Below are 19,860 nucleotides of genomic sequence, written 5' to 3'. Positions count from 1 at the left end.
TAGGGCTGGAAAAATGAGATTAGTTTGGATTTTTGTGTTATGTTTTTCCACCTTGTCTTGTTCTTTCATGTTCACAGTAAAGTGATTTACTCACCCCTTGAAAACATGAGAAAGCTGCCCATTATTGCTCTCATGCAGTAAGCTATAACAGAATATTTACCTCTGATTTAAAACTGTAATGAAAATCCCTGGTCTCAGTTGCTGGCTAACATGAAAAACAGATCCTTTCTCAGAGCTACAAAGTTATCCACACTCTCTGCTGATGGCCTTGAAGATAAATATCTCCATTTATTACATTTATGTTTCCTGTTTAGGCTGAGATGGGAACAAATGATTCAGAGCAAGAGAAATGTGATCCAAAAGCCCCATGGAACAAGAGAGCCCAAAACCTCAGGGCTGTGAAGACCAAGAAAGAAATTAAAGAGAAAACTCAAAACATCCAAGGAAGCTTGACAAAAAGGCCTTTATCTGCAGCTAAGCCATTGCAGAAGCAGCTGGAAGGTGACACAAAGAAAGAGAGGTTTAGGACTTACTTTTCTGAAAATGTGCAGAGCAGAGAAAGAAAGGCAGATGTGAGTTGCCAAGTAATTGGTTTCTTTTCTGAAAAAAGCTGTTCAGTGTTGAGGTGAAAAATTGTGTGTGCAGGAGTACTGATTCAAAATGAAAGTGATAGCTCTGTCCTGCTCCAATTTACATAAATGAAGAATTATAAACTACTTTTTTTTTCCTTTTTGGTGTCCATCAGGAAGATGTAGGTGGAACTGCACTGGTCCAGAATGAAGATTATCTGTCTCGAGTTTATGGGAAACCCATTTACCAGGGTCACCGTAGCACGCTTAAAAAGGGACCTTACCTGAGATTCAACTCTCCCTCTCCCAAATTTAAACTTCCCAGACCCAAACTGATAGAGACTGTTAGAGGTAAGTGATTCTTTGATGGGAACAAGGTGTTCCTTCCCAGTTTTTCTACCAGGAATTCCTTGTGAAAATTAATTGTTAATTGTAATTCATCCGCTCTTCAACATAAAGATTAAGTAACAGCAGTGGCTTTTCAGAGAGGTGGTCACTGCCTCAGGTGTGTCAGGGCTTGAGAGGCATTTGGAAAATGCCCTTAATTTAACTTTTGGTCAGCCCTGAAGTGGTCAGGCAGTTGGACTAGATGGTTATTGTAGGTTCTGTCCATTTGAAATAGTTTCTTTCTATTTAAGATCTTCTTTTCAAAACTAAAAAATACTGGAAGTTTTTCAACTTTGCTTAATGTGTCTCTCACTTCTTTTAGATTGTTAAATAAATTATTCTAACATAATTATTTATTTCTAAATATGATTAATGTGTTAGTGTGTATTTATTGTTGTCCAAGATTTAATGAGCTGAATTGCTAAAATTAATCACAACTGAGTGTGTTGAAAAATGAACTCAATTTTTTATAGATGTCACTGGGAGATGTATTTTTTGTGTCAGGTTTATCCAGTGATTTTTCATTTAAATATTTAATTCATTCAGAGTTCAGAAATGTACTGAGACTTGAAAACTGAAGGAAGTCTGATATTTAATTTCCTGTTTCTAATACATCAATTGAAATAGGAAAAATTAAATATAAGGGCATGAAGATGACATCTGTTAGCTTGAAAATATTGAAAGATGTAATCACAATCACTGGTTAAGTTCACTAAGTGCAAGTAACTCCTTCTTCATCCAGTTAGAGTTATAAACAGAGTAGAATTCCTTTCTGTGATAGCTTGTTAAGGTCAATTAATTGATAAAGGTTACTGGTTGAATGAATTGTATTTGTTAGTTTTGTTGGCAAAGTGTTAGGATAAGAGGGTCCTAATTCCATAACCTATTAAAAACGTGTAAAAATAATTACAAAGGGAGACTATATGATACCTGACATAGGTCAGGTAGATAAACTTCATATAGAGTTAGTGGACAGTAATGTTTTAATTGGATCCATTTTATTTCCTAGTAACCTTTTGAAAACTTACTTGATTCTTAATACAAAAACTAAGAATAATCTATAACTGATATTATAAAAAAAGACAAAACAGTCTGGATCATTTTACTGGGGAGAAAGTGAGCAAATGACATGAGAAAAGATAATAATGAAGGGAAGGTGTGGAGATGGGAGAGAGGCTTAAGAGAAAGAGGTGGTTAAAGTGATGGTGGGCACAATGGAATAAATAGGATGTGCATCCATGGAAAAATATTAACTGGCTCTCCCCATGCTTCTTGCACTGAGGCTGTTGTTACCCATGCAGGGAAAATATGCTTGATGCAGTCTTAAATGCCATGTTTAAAAATGCTGCCTGGGTTTTTATTATAGCTGTCAAAACGTTATATTCTGTGTGAAATACAAGAGATTAACATCAGAAGGCAGCTAGTCACTTAATGAAATCAGGTTTTTAGGCCATTGAAATGGATGGTGTAAAACATATCTACATCTCTGAAGAGAGGCACTGCTGGGGTTTGAGGCTGGGGATTTTTTTACATTATTATTATTATTGTTATTGTTATTTTAATATTATTGAGTAACCTGGTCTAGTAGAAGGTGTCCTTGCCCATGGCAGGGATTTGGAACTGGCTGATCCTGAAGGTTCCTTCCAACTCAAACTCTTCTGTGATTCTGTGGTTATGATGTACATCCACAGTGGCAAGTCCTCAGAATAGTTCAAGAATCTCTTGTTTGGTCTGACATGGTCTTTATGGCACTTTCCTTACCTGTGCTCTGGAGCCCAGCTGTGATCTGTGAAGAAAAAGTGTTATTGGTAGAAGGTGTTCACAATTCTCACCCCCCTCCTGGAAAATGTGTGTTATAGTCCTGGCAAAAAACCTAGAAAGTTTCTCAAAACTCACCATTTTTTAAAAGGTGAGACCTTGGTACATGTAATCTACCAGCCTTATTACTTAAGTGTTTTGTTTGCCCTCTCTTGAATGTCTTTTCTTTGGTGAAAAAAGGTGTATCCTGTGGTGTAGTCATTTGAAGCATGATACATCACTGTCTTTGACTATTGGCTGTGCTGTACACCTATAATTTAACTTATTCTGTATAGATATTTTTGGGTGAAATGTGTGTTAGTAAGCACTTAGGGTAGTAATGGCAGTGATACAGTGACCACTAAGATTTGGATTGAGAACAGGCACTTTAAAAATATTTAATCAGCAGTTCTGCTTTTGCTGAGTACTAAATGAATTTTCTTCTCTATTTCTTGGGCTCTTGTCCTTTACAGAAGGTCATAACCTTTCCAGGGAGGCCAATTTCATCACTGCAGAAAAAATATCTTGTAAAGTGGCAGAAAGAGTGTCCCCCTCCCCAATCTAATCACAACAAATGGATCATTTGAAACCACCAGTTGAATTCAGAGGTGTGAGTGATGTGGAAAGGTGCAGGTTCTGTGCTCCTGTGCTTCAGATTTCTTCTGAAATCTGAAATTTTTTCTTGGAGGCAAATAGAAATGAAAGGGAAAAAACTGCACTGGATCAATGCTGCCTTCAATCTTCCAGAACTCCTGCATGTGACAAACAGCTTCAAAGCTCTTTTCTGGAAAACAGAGTGAACTCTGGATAGCCTTTTCCCAGAGTGGTTCCCTTCCAAGCCATTAAGTCATGCTGCAGAGCAAATTGTGTGTTAGCAACAGTAAAGCCACCATAAAATTTGTTTCTTTATTTAACATCAGGCTGGAGTTATGGTTTTGTCTCTATCCTGACAGTAAATAAAATAAGACACCCCCTTGTGTTCTTATCTAAGTGTTTTGCACATTGTGTAAGGAACAGCACTCCATGAGTGTGTGCTATTCCCAAGCTTTCTGATTTTAACTGAGACTGAGGTTTGTTTGATACTGGCATTATGTAGCTTTGCCTCTTGGTAAGACTTAATGGTCAAACTGCTTCATTTTTGTCCTTTCCTATGCCTTGCCAATAAAATGGAAAAATAATCCATGGTGTTTCACATGGGTCTCATGAAGACAGAGCAGTTCAATCATTTTGGGGGCTGCTGTTCTGGAAGAAGCTGTTATGGCAAAGCAAAGTATAAATAATAAAATTAGGAACAGATCTGTGCTCCTCTATAGTAGGGGTGTAAATAAAATGCACCAAGGCTGAATAAGCGCTTCAAAGCACCAGGTTCTTAAAAAAAGTAAAGGAAAAGAAATAAACAAATCTCTTTCAGGTTATGCATGGTGAGGTCTTCCCTTCACACATCTGCACCCACAGATTCCCTTCCTGGCCTTGATGTACCAGGTGATAAAGGCTTCAAAATTATTGGAAGTCTTTGGCCTTGGGTTTGATTGGCTGAAAAATCCAGCCTTGTTAAATGACTCTATTTTGTCAGAGCAGTCCACTGAGCTTGTTTTAAATTAGTGTTAGAATAAGGATGTTTGTTTAAGACTGAAATGGCCATCTGGAGAGTCTCTTTTCAGTCATTTTATAACTCTCAACCATTTTCTTTGCAAATAAACTATGGTGACTAATGCTTAGTTTCTTATGGGAAGTTAGGAAAAAAATTCAACTAACTTTTATGAGTAAGAGATCGTTTCTAAAAAAAAGAAAAGCTGGAGTTGTTTTCTTGCATAATGTGAACTGATAAATACATGTAAAACACTGTTTTTTTAAAGCTAAGTTTAATTAAATGTCTAGTTTCTGCCCAGTGCAAATAAACTTTGCAGGGAGAAATGAAAAGTTGAAAGCAATTAAAATGAGGTGCTGTGTGTATACAGTACTTAATCATTCTCACTGTGAAAACCTTGTTTTTACAAGTTGGCAGCATTACAGATACTCTGCCAATTTCTGCTTTTACTCAAAAGTTCAAGGCCAAGGGGGACTGTTAGATCATGTAGTGTGACCTCTTCTAAATCACAATCCTCTGAACTGTATCTATTTATGTTACAGAGTCCAGTAATTTGTCTGACTGCAGAACAGTTTTTTTTGCTAACCTGTGCTTTGCAGAAAGGCACAAACTCATCATGTAAAGACAGCAGAAATTCTGCTTCTTCCCGTGGCAAATTACCTTGTGCTTCAAAACCAAATAGGACACTTCAGATTTATTATCTGATTTGTAATGAGGTTTTGGCTTCAGTTTACAGCTACTTCAGTTTCCAGCTGAATTTTCCTTAAAAAATGAAGAGTGCCTGTTAATGTCCAATCTATTTTAATATTTGCAGAGATCCAGAATTAGTGCTGAATGCAGTGTTATCATCTATGGAAGTCTTCTCCTGCTCCATCTCAGACATTCTGTTGAGACATCTGGGGGTTACATTTATCCTGTTGTGTTGTGATTTCTCATTCCATTGCTTGCCCAACATAAACTCTTTCCTAAACATGCTTCTCTCTTAATTGTATTTTCCCACTGAAGAGTTCTGACTTGTTTCCACACTTGCAAGCCATAAGTTGTACAAAAATACCCCTTTATAACTGAACTGCTTTACCTGCTTGTCTGCATCTAACAAAAGTCACATTATCAGTCTTTATTATCCCTATATTTTATAATTGTTGACTTTCATTCTTCAATTAATTAGGAGGCTGTTAAATGTGAACAGAACTAAAAAGTGCTTGTTACCATGTGTTAACTGGCTGTAGGTACAGGGAGGTGGTTATTGGAAACAACAGAGGAGTAAAATGACATTTTTTTGGCTATAATAAAGGTATGGAGTTGGTTATCAGAGTGTTTCTTTCCAGATTCATTAATCTAACACCTACAAAATAACAGTAGAAGCACTTTTGCCTGATTGACAATTGTCAACACCTTTTTGGGGGAATTTTTAAGCAGTATTTATCCACTTACATTAGTAATTTCCTTAATAATAGCCATTGTTTGCTGTAAGTTGAGTTAGACCTTGCATGGTGAGAAATGAACATTGTAATAAATGCTCTCCTCTGCTCTTTGCTGAAGATGTTTTTACATATAAATTACTTCTGGCTGGCTATTTAAAATACACTTGAAAAACTGGGCCAAAAAATCAGTATTTTCTTGATGATGGAAGTCAAGACTTTTGGGTATTGGCTAGGGCTGGATTTTGCAGTAGCACTGAGTTGTTAAATCAGGAGTTTACAGATTATACCTGTCCCTCTGACTACCTGTCAGTTTTGTGGCTGCATTTCAAACCCAAGTTCTGGATTTCTTCTTAGCTGCTAAATCACACATTTCATTCCAACTTACTGCTGTCCTTCAGTCCTTCATGTTTCTGTGCCCTTATCTACTAAATTCAACTTAAAAATTGCAATTTTAACTTCATTGCTGCCAATACTGAGACATCTGTCTATCATCTAAATACAGCACTTGCAGGTCCTGCCCTTTGGGAGTCCCTCCCTCATTCCCTCCATCCCACAGCAAAAATTTGCAGTGGATTCAGTAGGAAGGCTTGGATCAGCAGAGTGATCTCACTGGGTTTGTTCATGCACTGGGACCTACAGTTCATCTGCTCTTGTTGCAGGCACAAAGGTGAAGTCAACAAGGACCCAGACCTGCCTTCACACTCAGAAGGTCATCAGCAGCCCCAGGAAGAAGCATCCTGTGTATGCCTTTGCCCAGCAGAGCCAGTACCTCTTCAGCCCCAGCCAGGATGTCCCTGCTGCCTCTGGTCCTCTGGAAGGCCAACTCATTCCCATGGCTATTCCACTAGGTAGGAGGAAATTACCTGGGGATGATTGTGTGCAGGTTAATCACTGCTATTTCATGGAAATACAACTTTTATCTTCTCAAGTCAGTGGTTTGGGGGTTGGAATTAGATGATCTCTAAGGTCCCTTCCAACCCAAATCATTCCATGAGATTTGCACCTGCCCTTCTCACCAGAAATCTGAGGGATCAGTTGAAAATGTTCTGGTTTTCCTCATCCTTCATGCTGGATGTAAGGTGACACCCTGACAGCAATTCCTTGCTTAGCTGTACCTTTTTAAGTTCATTTTGGTTTTAGGCTTCATGTTCTTGCTTTCAGTTTGGTATCCACATAAGCAGGAACTGAATCACTCGCTCTTGGATTCAACATTTGCAATGACTTCAGCCCAACAGTTTCAGTAGAACTGTGCCAAGCACAGTAAATTCCTTGTCATGACTTCTGGATTTTTGGACTTTCAATAGAACCTTTATATAGGGCTTGTTTTGAGAAGGGTTAGTATTATATAGGCATTGAAATAAGGTAATTATTTTTTTAAAAGGCTGTCTCAGACAAAAATGTGTGGGTTGTTATACTAAGTGTAATAGTACTGTAGTTATTGAATGGCAAACACAATTCTTGTTTTCAGCAGTAGATGTCACCAAAGTCAAGAAAAGTGAATAATATTAAAAACAGGTAGTGCTGAGTTGACAATTTCTGCTGGTGAAGCTTAAAATTAGCTGGTGAATTACTGTAGTTTAGCTAATGTTAATAGGGGGCTTTTTAATTGGTCTGTAATTGCACAAAGACTCTCTAAACATACAGAATATAATTTTAATTAATTTATTAATTTACTGGCTTTGGAGATGGGTATATGAAGTTCTGATTGTTTTTTCAACTTTTTCTGATTGTTTTTTAGGTCAAACCCAAAGCAGCAGCACATTACTGCAGCCAGCTGGAGTAATCATAGATAAACCACACCCTGTCACAGTTACAACCTCCCTTCCTCAAGTGCCACCACAGCCTCCAGTCGAGGTGAAAAAGCCAAACATAGCAGTAATAGAGATGAGATCAGAGAAAAAGGACCCACCTCAGCTCGCTGTGCAGGTACATGTCAAGAGTGATGATGATTTGTTTGTTTGTTTTAATGAGTGCTAACTACAGGCAGCCTGATCCATCAGTAACACAGTTTGACATCAGTAGATGGTTTTCAGTGAGAACTAGAAAAATCTGTAATGGAGTGACCAAGCATTTCTCATGCTATAGTAATATATTTATTCATACTTGAACAACTATCTTTATTATTTGACCAAAATAGAAAAATATTTTTTCCCTAAGTCACCTGTGCAAGGCATTTGTAAAATCTATGTCACATTTTCTTTTTTTTTTTTTTTTAATAAGGTTTTTGAGCCAGAACAAACTTGGAATAAAAGAAGTATAAATATAAATGTCAGTTTTCTTGGATGATTGCTTTGGCCTTTAAGATTTCTGTTTCAAGCATGATTGTCAACCCAAGGGTTTCACTCCTGATAAATCAACCCTTGCAGTCCTTACCTTGTGGGTTGGGGTTTGTTGTTTGAATTTTTTACATGACTCTGTTGTCAGGGAAGTGAATGTTTCTTACATGTTCATTGTTTTGGATTCTGATTGTTGAGACTGCACACACTCCCCCACACCTTTCAGACACAAATGATTCATGGAGCTCAGAGTTAAACACACGTAGAGTGTTCTGTGCTTTCTTCCCTTGCCGTGTCACTTTATTCCACCCACCTGCATTTTGCTGTTATTTCACCCACTTCTTAAATATTTATGGTGATTTTTCTTTTCCCAAAGGAATGAACATTGAAATCTTTGTTCTTAACAGAAATACAACACATTTTAATGCTGTATTGGACATACCTTGATTATAAATTATATTGTAATCTTCTAAACTAATTGCAGGTCAAACACAAGAGCTCTGCTCTAACTGTTGTAGGTAATTATTATCACCTTCTTCTGTTCTGTGCAAGACAGTGCCAGGGAATTAGAGAACAGGGGAAATCAGGTACTGCAAGAGGAGAGGTGACTATTTTTGGTGTTAGTTTTTGACATTACAGTAATTTGATTTTCAGAACCAAGTTGATATCAGATACAGGCATGAGAAAAGGAGAACGCTGAATTTTAGTGACTCAGAACCAGGTGGAAGAAAAAAATCTAAAAAGTTCAATGATAATAGCCAAGCTAATGGATAGATTTTTATATTGATGCTTTTTTTTCTGTCCTAGGTGTTACCAAGTATTGATATTGACAGTGTTTCAAGTGCCAGTGAGAGTGTAAGACACATTCACCCAAGCTCTGAGCCTCTGTTCCCTGCTGTCGATGCTGTAATACAGGTACTGATTGTCTGGGAATTCAAACTTGTTCAAAAGGAAAATATGTTAAATTGCTGCAAAGTTCTCATTGTCTTTCTTTAGTTAGAGAAATGAGACAGTTCAAGGAAAAATGGAGTAATTTTTCTAAAGAATTTATCGCACATGGTATTTGTTTAAGAAAATGAAAAATTGTAGAAAGACACTCTTTTGCCAAGATTACATGATCACCATGGTAAAGCTCTAAGAAAAACAGTGTTCCTGTGTCCTGTAAAGAATTATAATCCCTGTTGGCCCATGCCTGCCTTGTTTTCTCTGGCTTCAGTGTTCTGAGGATGTTCCTCACCCCTCCCTCTGCTGCTTGGCTCTTCTGGAGTGGTCAGTGGTGTGAGCACTGAGCCCCAGGAGCCTGTGGGGTTGGAGTGGCCACTCTATCCCCTTCCCCTCCAACTTTTAAGAACAGTTTTTAATCTTGATCTCAGCAGCAAGAAAGGTTTTTGTGCAGCTCTAAGGGTACCTGCTGCATGCTGAGTGATCAGGACAGAGTGTGTGAAGGCTTGGTGAGGCAGTGATTATTTTTGTGTGCTTGTTGTCCATTCTGTTTTCCTGACTTCAGGAGCTGGGTCCTCCAGAGTCCTGTGATCCAGTTATTCACTCAATCAGACAGAGATTGTGGACTAAAATAGTGATTTGTGTTTAAAATGCTATTACTCCATCCTAGCAAGTTGATTAGAGAGGTGGAGCACCTCTCCTATGAGGAAGGGCTGAGAGAATTGGGATTGTTCAGCCTGGAGAAGAGAAGGCTCTGGGGTGGCCTCATTGCAGCCTTCCAGTACCTGAAGGGACCCTACAAGAAAGACAAAGACTATTTACAAGAGTAAGGATTGGGGGGGGATGGTTTCAAACTGACAGAGAGCAGGTTTAGATTGGATATTAGGAAAAAATCTTTGGCTGTGAGGGTGGGGAGGCCCTGGCACAGGGTGCCCACAGAAGCTGTGGCTGCCCCATCCCTGGAAGTGCTCCAGGCCAGGTTGGATGGGGCTTGGAGCAACCTGGGATGGTGGAAGGTTTGATTTAATTGATTATTGTCATGAAGTTTTTCTGCTAATGCATTTCCACCCCCCCAAGATGAAATACCTAACAACTGCAATCTGTTTTTGTAAGACTCCAGAAGAAGTACACAGTGAAGAGGAAGACACAGCATTTCCAGGAACTAACTTCATTGATGTTACTGATGTCATGCAGGTAATCCCATTGCAAAGGTGTCTTTTCCTTTTAATAATTTTTGTATTTGTTTCATACTATTGTGTCAAAACTGGAAACACAGTGTAAAGAACTGTTTTGCTTTCCTAGCAGCTTTAAAAGTACACTTTGTGAGTAAGACTGAACTGTTTACAGTGTTATAGAGGGTATTAGAAATTACTGTGTGTTGGTGAGTAGAGAAGCTTTTGAAAAATTAGAGTAAAAAGCTAAAATTAGCTTTTATTTGGATATGTTAGGATCCACTAGAAATACAAGTAGTTCTCTAAAATCAGCAGTGATTATAGCACTTAGACTTTACAATTTCAAACTCTGCATGTAATGAATATAGTGACAGGCTGAGAGAGCTGGGGTTCTTCATCCTGAGGAAGAGAAGGTTTTGGGGAGACCTTGGAGCTCCTTCCAGTGCCTAAAGGAGCTCCAGGAGAACTGGAGAGGGACTTTGGACAAGGGCCTGGAGTGACAGAACAAAGGGGGAATGGCTTCAAACTGACAGAGGGCAGGGTTAGATTGAGATATTCAGAAGAAATTCTTGACAATGTTGTTGTTTCTGGTTTATGGTAACAGAGGTTTATTTGAGATCCTCTTTTACAGTTGAATTTTTTTAGGTAGCAAATCCTTCCTTTGGTTAGCTGACCTCTTGTCTGGGGGGTCCTGAGACACACTCAAGGTTGCTGAACCAATTTACCCCAAAATTTTGGGTAATTTTTGTGTGAAAAATTGTGAAATTTACCCCAAAAGATATTCTTTTTACTTCTTTTATGAGTTCCTGATCCCAGGATTAGAGTGTACATCAAATATTAGCCCTAGAGCTTGCAGGTAGATTTATTTTTTAAATGAATGAATCATTTCACATTATCAGTTCATTAAAACAGACCTAATTTGATGGTTTTTCTATCAAAAGTGTGCAAATGCTTTATTCATTTATAGTTTGAAAATTATCTTATGTTACTGGTGGGGAGGAGTTAAAACTCTGTGAACGTTGTTCTTCTGTTAGCACAAGAAAAAGGCTTTAAAGAAATAATTTTAGGAACTACCAAAAAATGCTGCAATGTTAAATTTTTATTATGTGAATAATAGTTACTCATCTTTTCTTTTTTCATTTATTTTTCCTGGATTGCTTTTATCTTTTACTTTTGGCAATGGGATATATTTTAACCACAATACCAAAAATGTTCCAAGTGAAACATATGTTTGGCCTATGACCACACAGACAATGTTCTTAAAAATGTGCAAAGCAAACACAATGGGGAAGCATAAAATCAGTCTCTGGAGTGGCAGGGGTATTTAAGACATCAAAAGAAAGCAAAGTTATTGTTATAAAAGAGTCTTCAGATTCATGAAAGTATGTGCATAAAATGCTATACAAAAAAATAGCTTTTGTTGTCTTCCCCCCACTCCCCTTTTATTATGAAAGCCTAATTCTGTTAGAACTGAGTAGGATAAGGATTTGTGTGAAATATCTTCCTTTTTTGTTTGTTTTTGTTGCCTTTTTCTGTGTTTGTTTTCCCTGGAAGTGTTCCAGGCCAGGTTGGACAGGGATTGGAGCACTGGAAGTGTCCCTGGCCATGGCAGGCCTTTGGAACAAAATGGTCTTTGAGGTCCTTTCCCACCCAAACCATTCTGTGATTCTGGGATTATTTCAGAGTGAGAAACTTGCTCAATTTACATGAGCCCACAGCTGACTCTCAGATTTATTGAGTCTGCTCTCAAATTCTTACAAGCAGCCACATCCTGCAGTTTCTGTAGCAAACTTCCTGGGATTTCAGATTAAATGAACTTTTTTGCTCTCTCTGAATATGCCCTAATTGCAAGGTAGGGGCTTTTTTCTCAAAATTTTTGCTTCTAATTTGAATGCCACAACAAAATGTGGAACCTGCAGAGCTCAGAGTAAATGTATTTTCCTCAACCCTCATTTCCCTTTGGTGCTCTTGGGCAGGACATTGATATTTTTACACTTCTCTCTTCAGACAAAAGCTCACAGGTGGCACCTGCAGTGCAGCCTGACCTTGCTCCTGACAATGGCTTTAGAAATCCATCAAGAAGAAATCAATGGCTTAAGTTTCAGGAGTCTTTAATAAAAGACTCTGCATGTACATGTTTAGTAATGGAACAAAACTAATCTATAACATCTATTCATTTCAAACTTTTTTTTTTTTTTTGGTAACTATCTGAATGTAATTTGGGAAATAGAATTTTGGCTTGATACTTTATTATAAAATACAGTGATTAATATTCCAATCATATCTGAAAGACTTTCTAATTTATGCCATGTTTTGATTGGGGGTTGTGATAGATATTTTCAACAGTCTCCAGGGAAGCAAAATGCAGAATTTAGTGCAGATTACTCAAGATTGGTCTACAAGTTGATATATGTTCAAGTTCAATCTGTATAATTAAATACTGACTATTACATTATTTTTTTTATTTCAGCAGAGATAATATATCACCCCCAAATGAATATAATTTTGTGCATTATTGTGGATTTGTGCACTATAAAATATAAAATATTTTAGAAATGCAGTAGAGCTGCAAAAGTTTGTCAGAGTTACTAAATAGATGTAAGATGTATTGTATGTACTTGCTTTATTTAATCCAGATGTTTGTATTTTGCATACTTTCAGAGGTATTAAATAGGCAACATCAAAGAAAATTTATGGAGTAATGCAGGCAGAGGAAAATGCATAATGAAATGCTGGACAAAGACATCTTTACATTTGCTGTCAGAATGAATTATTGTTCTCAATACACATATCCCAACAGCCTGAACTGCTGAGCAGCTTGCAAGGCACCCAGAGCCTTCTGACTTCAAATTCACTGCTCATTTCTATGCCTAGAGTGGTTTAAAGATCTTTCTTTGTCACTCAAATACACATATTCTGGTTTTCTCCCTTCTTTGAAGATTATTTAAAGATCCAGAAAGACCCAGTAGTTCTTTGTGTAATACCCATCAGGGACTTCTCTGACTCTGCAGTTTTAAAATGTGTTAGGGTAGGAGAAGTGTTAATGCTGGGGTGGGGAAGGAGACAAGGAAATGTTACTTTTTTCCTCCTTTCTCTGTTCTTTCTCTTTTCTGTGATTTTTTTCTTTTTTTTTTTTTTCATAGATAATATATAGCATGGGGTCTTCTTAATTTGTGGGTTGAAAATAAGTTTAATTTATATAAGGGAAAAGGAGGCTTTTTTCTCCTTTCACTGTGTTGGAGATTAATCTTTGTAAATATTATTTACAGTTAGCTTTTATGCACCATCACATATTTCTCACTGGTAATTCAGGGCTCAGCTCCTCATCTCTTTCTGGCATGCCAAATTTTCTTCTTAGAGAGTCATATTACTATTAGAGACATTTGTTTTCAATATTAGAAGTGGAGGTTGCAGGTTCTCATTCATCAGAAGACATGAAAATATGATGGGTTAGTGGCTGCTTTTTGGGACTTGGTGCTGTGTTTGTGCTCCAGGGGGGAAAAGGAGGGAGGCATCTTTGGGAAAACCCAGATATTTTAACACACCAAGTCACTTCTACTTTTTAGAAATAGCATTTTAACATTAAAATCAAGATGTCTTTGAGTGTTGTCTGAATTACTGCCCAGAAATACCTTCCAACTTCCAGCAGCTGAAGTTAGTGGAAGTGTAAACACACGTGTGACATATGTGTAAACTATCAATGTCTAGTTTTCACTGCTGGCAAGTTTATTAGAGTTTTGATTGACTACATGCTCGTTAACTTTCGTGAATTTGTCTTTTCAGCCTAGAGACTCTAAAGAACAAGTTTGATTTATCTTAAGAAAAACAACCAAAACACCAAAACCCAACCCAAACAAACAAAAAAAACCCCTGACCCAACAAGTAACTGTAGAATGTTTCCTAAAGTTTTTTGTTTAGAGGAGGAGCATTTCTGGTGTGACATTAAAGAAACCTGATGCAGGTCACAAGTAAATTTTTCAAGTATTAGCATTGCCACTGGCTCCCTGCCCTGCACACAGCACAGGCAGGAAATATGAGCCAAATCATGTTTTACTGAGCAGTTCCTATGGCTTTATACCTCTACAGATTTATGATTTGCTAAGCTTAGAGTTGTATCAATTAACTACAACGCACTGAGGAGGGAGAATGTGGTTTGTGTGCTGTCATACATCCACAAATGTTTCTGAAAGAAAAAACCTGACAGCTACCTCAGTGACATTGCCTTCCAGAAATGTACCATAACTTAATTTACTGCTTATTTATTAGGATCAGGAAGAGGAGACAGATGAAATTCCAGAATTCATTGAGCCTCTTCTGGAGCTTAATGGCCAGTTTAAAGTTGCCTCACCACAAGACAATGGTCCTTTGTTTCCTCCAGTGGCTTCTGCTCCTCAGCAGCCTGCTGATATTTTGGATGAACTGATTGAAAAGAGAGAAACTATAGAAAACAAGTTGATAAAATGGTGAGTTGCAACTTAACAAAGTGGCAAAGAATATATATGGAAGAAGGAATGATTCCCTAATTATCCTTCCCTTTCTTCTCTCCTCCATTCCCTTATCCGTTTTCCTTTGAGCTGCCTTGCATTTTATGTCAAGAATGCTCTTTTGTGTGCTCTTAGGTGTCTTGGTGTTTACTGACACTTAAGTGGGTTTTATTCTGCCAGGGTGGAACAAGAAATAATGGCAAAAATTGTCAGTGAGATGTGCCCAGCTCAGAGAGAAACAGTGCCCAGCATTAGCAGCTTAGAGAGTGAAGACTGTGAGGTTGTAACCCCTAACATTGGTAAGTAGGAATTATTGTTCTCAGCAGATGGATTATCTCAATTTTTGGCTAATTTTAACAAGCTGTGTAGGTGGCTGTTGACTCAGCCTAAGGGTGGATAAACCTGAACCAGTGAAACTGAGAAAAGCAGCAGTACATACCTGAATTTATGTTGAGACAGAGCAAGTGTTACAAGGCCATTGAAATGAATGATCTAAAATAAAAAGACTTAGAATAACAGCACTGTACAAATCACCTTCTGTTATTGGCCACCTAAATCACATTTGGCATTTTGCTGAGCTTGTAATGTTTGTTTGCCTTTCTCTTTTTAATAGATATGTCCAAAATTGCTTCTGTTATGAATGTGTGAGAATGGAGAGAAAAGCATTTCTCCTGTGATGTCCCTGTCCTTTGCTGTTGCCTTCTTTTATGCTCCTGATTTGTTTCTCCACTGTTGTTTATCTGGAAGTTTAAAAACAAATCACTTTTTTCAAAGAATGTTTAGAATTTCATAGAGAGTGAGTGGCTGCAGTACAGTACATGGATTTTAGGAAGTGAGACCTGGCTGTGTGCTTCATGTTCCTTCATTTTCAGTTGAAGTCGCAGGTGGTGGAGGATTTCAGCTCTTTGTCAATGCTGGTATCCCTGTGGACTCAGAAATGATAAATGATTTTGTAAAAGAAGCTCTCAGTGAAACCATTGCAACCATGCTGGGTGACAGTCGAGCTCAGAGAGCAGTTCCTGATCCAAGTGTTCCTCCCAGCACAACCACAGTGATGGTAAGAGTCTGTTTTATTTAAGCTTTCCTACTGAACTTCTGAGGGACTTGGTACTTTATTTCATGTTGTTGAAAGATAGCTCATGTTATTTTCAACCAAAAATAGTTATTCTGCTTTCTTGCAAACAAATGAGAGATGAAGAAATTAATTTCCTCATCTAAGAAGAAATGGAAGCTGAGAGCAATATTATTTTTGGCCTTATGGGCTCGCAGCCATTCTTTAATATCTGTTAAAATGACTATTAATTCTTTCTGAGTTTTGACTTCAGTAGTTTTGAATAAATGCTTAATTGATGAGTAGAGCTTCCTGTAATACAGGATAATTTCCTGTGTTCTCTTTGATAATCAAATGACAGCTGGCTCCTACTTTGATAACAACATGACTGTGCTGCAATCTGGTGTTGTGTAATGTCTTTGGGATGCTTGTGGAAATTGCTGTGCTTAGAAATCCAACTATGGAAGGCTTTGTTGAAAGTGGGATCAGTCATTCTGTCCTGCTGCAGTGCAGATGGACTGGAAAACCTCCTCCTGCCTGCTGCAAGGGACAAAGAGGTGATTCTGTAGGCAAAAGTAAAGGTTTCACTGCTGAGGGCTTAACCTGAGCCCCCCAGCATCTCTTCCACTCCATTTCAGATTGAGGAGGGCTTGATGTTCCTCTCAGCTTGTTCTGATGCTCAGAAACCTCTTCTGTTTTCCATCCTGTTTACTGATCTCCCTTTTGTTTCTCTATCAGCTTAAACTGAAATATCCTTTAGCTGAAGTGGTTGAGATTTCCTTGCTATATATATATATATATTTGTGCACTCCAAGAGATGAGTTTTGTCCTCTTTGGCCCTTGTTTGATTAGCAAAGAGAGCAACCATCCATATGTGAACCATTTTTTGAGTCGTGCTGTTAAGCAGCACTTTGATGTTTTCCAGTTTAAATTTGTTTTAAGCACAGGTAACACTAATAGACATTTTTAATAATAATGTGGTCTCCAAGTTGGGGTTTCCTCAATGCCTTGAGCTGTAATAGTGATTCTCTCCTGCCTTTATTGGAATCCCAGGTACCTAATTATGCTTTTTAAAGTCTTTCCACATTTTGTAGCACAATAGCACAAGTTAAAGGATAGCTACCAAAGTTTTTTTAATTCTTCTTTTTCCATTTGTGCTCAGTCTATAGCACAAGTTCTTGAATATGTAGTTTATGCATTCTTGACTTCTCCCTTCCCACTGTGAATTTTCCTGTCTAGAACTGAATTTCAGCTGTTACTGAGTTCTCTGGTGCTCACCATGTCACTCGGTTGGGTGTGAGCTGCCAAATGTGCTGGCAGGTTCCACTTCCCATGAGAAATTTTAATAAAAATCATCAGCCTGAGGACATACTCTTCAGAAACTAGCCTGGAAGTCTTCCTATAGCCTCCTTGCCTTCCTTTCTTTATGAAATGTCAGAGAACAAGGCTGGAAAAACCCTGGAAAGGTCCAGCATATTCCTCCACAGCTGCCCAAACAACAGCCATCATATTTGCTTGTCATATTTATGTCCATTGCTGTCATCTTTTTAAGGAACATCACAGTTCTGTTTGTGCTTCTTTTTGTGTTTTGCTGTCTTGGTTATTGCTTCGTTTGTAATCTTCTTTAGCTGATTCTTCTTACCATAAAATCATCATACTGACTCAATTTTATCCATGGCATGAAATCTTTTCTTGCTTAACATTGTCTCAAGTGCTTTATTAAAATCCATATAATAATAGAATTCATGTTTGGACTGGACATTAGGAAGCATTTCTTTACCAAGAGGGTGGTTTAACATGGGATTAGGCTTCCTGAAGAGGTGGTTGGTATCCCAAACCCCTGTGAGTGTTTCAGAGGCATTTGGACAATGCCTTTAACAACAAATTTCAGCTTTTGCTCAGCCCTGAATTGGTCAGGCAGTTGGACTGGGTGATGACTGTAGCTCCCTTCCAACTGAAATGGTCTCTTCTGTTCTACACATAATGATTTCCCAGTTTAATCCTTTTAATGCCTAATTCACTGCTTTTAATTTATTTTGTCTTGGTGCAGCTTCCCAGAGGAGTTAGATCCATGGAAGAATCAGGATGTTCCTGTTCTGTGATGAGCTGCCTTTCCCTCTCTTCCTCAGCTCTCCCTGGGAAGGCAGGAATTCTGCAGGGAGATCCTAACTGTGCTTATGATTTTTCTTCCCCTCAGGAGGCTCCTGTGCCTACTCCAGTGCCAACACCCCAGGCCACACCACCACCAACCCCACCTTCAGAAAAAGAATCCCCTCAGGTCAAAACTCCAGATTCATCTCCATCTCCTCCAGAGATGAGGGGGGATGTTCATGGACATGAAAAAATTAAAGAAACAGGTATTGAAAATAATAATGGAAGTTTAGAAGTAGCAAATATGCTTTAATCTACTGCCTTTAATTTTCTTCTTCAAAGAAATGTTATCTCTCAAGATAAATATTCTTGAGGCTATAATTCAAGTGGAAACTCATGTTCTACAAGAATTTATAGGCTAATTTATATAGAAAGCAAACATCTTTTATTTGGTAACAGTTCTATTTTCAAAATTAATGCGCATTTCTATGGTCTGTGTGATATCCACCCCTCCCACCCCCTCCACAATTTCTCACATCAGAAAAATAGCTGTCTTTTGCTCCTTCCTGTGCTTGTAATGTTAATTAAATCAAATGTACACTCTTCCAGTAAAGCAGCTTGGTTTTTTAAAATGCACAGCAGTCTCCCTTGAGGAAGAAATTGAGGTTTTACTCAAACTTCTTCAGGTGCCAACACTGTACATAAAAGAAGCAATTCTTAATCTAGTCTTTATAACAATTAAAAAGTATCACAAAAACTGCAAGTGCTTGTTAGAACTGACTCTCTGTCTGAGATATATTTCCTGCTTTCCTTTCTGATCTGAAATTTGTCTTTGCACGTGCAGGAGTTGAGATTGCAGCTGCCATGGGCCATGTGGTCACCCCTGTGGTCACCCCTGTGGTCACCCCTGTCACCACACCTTCCCCAGGAGCCACACCGAGCCCTCCTGTCTTAGAATGGGGCTCCCAGGCTGATAAAAAGGAAAGTCCAAAGCTTCCAAACCCATGGGATGGTGCAGAACTTCCTCTGGAAGAAGAGAACCCCAGTCCTGTCCCTGAAGAGCCTCTCTGTCCCAGGGCTGTGTGAGTTCAACAGGCTGCATAATTGTCTCATTTCTTAAAAGCTGAAATATGGATGTTCTTTTAACATACATGCTCAAGATGTCAGCAGAAAGAAGTGCTTAATGTATATATCAGGAGGCATTTGAGATAATCCAGGCTTGGGCTTTCAGTTTTTTTAATTGCTTGAAGGGCATTTTAGAGAAAAATAAGAAATCAGGGCCTTTCTCAGGGTTTATCAGCCCTGATTCATTGCCCTGCTGAACACTGTACTTAGTGAACACCTGCCAGTAACACAAAGAGTGACAATGAAATATTGTGCTATTAGTATTTTAATTTTTGTATTGCCTCCTTGGTAATACACATGCTAATTTTTAGTTATAACCAGAAACTCACAGATATCATTATTTATCTAACCATTTTAACTGTTGAATTATTCTGGAAAATGCTGTGCTCTTGCATTGGAAAAAATACTTCAGCATTAGTTTCTTTTCAGTATTGAGTTAAGATGTTGGTCTGCACTGTTCAGCGTGTCTTGGTGCATTCACAGTGCACATTCTGACCTTGCAGGAAGATGTCAGTGGCCAATGATGAGGAACCAGAGGCCTTGGTTTTGCCATCTCAGCAGCTGCCAGCGAGGTCCTTTGAGCCCTTTGCCAGCAGTGCCCAGGTGCCATCACCTGTGCCCACGGCCAGCTCTGGGGTGTCCCCACGGGACAGCAGCCTCACCCCCACCGAGACCGAGACCACAGACAGACCCCTCTCAGAAGGGGAGCTGCTCTTCCCCTATGGACAGCCACTGCCTGCAGCAGGTAACCAACTGTGGAAATTTGAATTTGAATTATCTGTTTTTTTTATTCTTCTAAAGCTGCAAGCATTAACTTCCAGATTGTGAAGATTGACAAGACCTCGTTGTTCTTTTTCCCGTCGCCGAACAAAACGCTGCTGTTTATTAAAGAAAAAAGATTCAATCTGCTCTTTTGTCATGAGATCAACTTGGAAAATAATTGGGACTTGTCTT

At 38.4% G+C, this 19,860-nt stretch overlaps 1 protein-coding gene across 13 annotated transcripts in view; it reads left to right on the top strand.

The window, feature by feature from the left end:
- The window catches only part of KIAA0586 (KIAA0586 ortholog), an 85,523-nt gene that overhangs the window by 11,584 nt on the left and 54,079 nt on the right, over positions 1-19,860 (top strand). For all 13 annotated transcript variants that reach the window (XR_002001878.2, XR_001522248.3, XR_001522250.3 and 10 more), the window contains exons 14-25: positions 315-572; positions 746-920; positions 6,425-6,613; positions 7,504-7,691; positions 8,849-8,956; positions 10,097-10,177; positions 14,422-14,618; positions 14,820-14,938; positions 15,512-15,696; positions 17,888-18,047; positions 18,626-18,863; positions 19,410-19,651. Coding sequence is in view for 7 of the 13 variants with exons in the window: in XM_033514995.1 (XP_033370886.1) it covers positions 315-572; positions 746-920; positions 6,425-6,613; positions 7,504-7,691; positions 8,849-8,956; positions 10,097-10,177; positions 14,422-14,618; positions 14,820-14,938; positions 15,512-15,696; positions 17,888-18,047; positions 18,626-18,863; positions 19,410-19,651 (2,140 nt within the window). In the remaining 6 variants the exon portion in view is untranslated. The remainder of the gene's footprint in view (positions 1-314; positions 573-745; positions 921-6,424; positions 6,614-7,503; positions 7,692-8,848; positions 8,957-10,096; positions 10,178-14,421; positions 14,619-14,819; positions 14,939-15,511; positions 15,697-17,887; positions 18,048-18,625; positions 18,864-19,409; positions 19,652-19,860) is intronic.

The sequence above is a fragment of the Parus major genome, chromosome 5, assembly GCF_001522545.3.
Source record: "Parus major isolate Abel chromosome 5, Parus_major1.1, whole genome shotgun sequence".
NCBI classification, from domain to species: Eukaryota; Metazoa; Chordata; class Aves; order Passeriformes; family Paridae; genus Parus; species Parus major.
The sequence above is the reverse complement of the archived record's forward strand: the minus strand, read 5'-3'. Positions and strand labels throughout refer to the sequence as shown.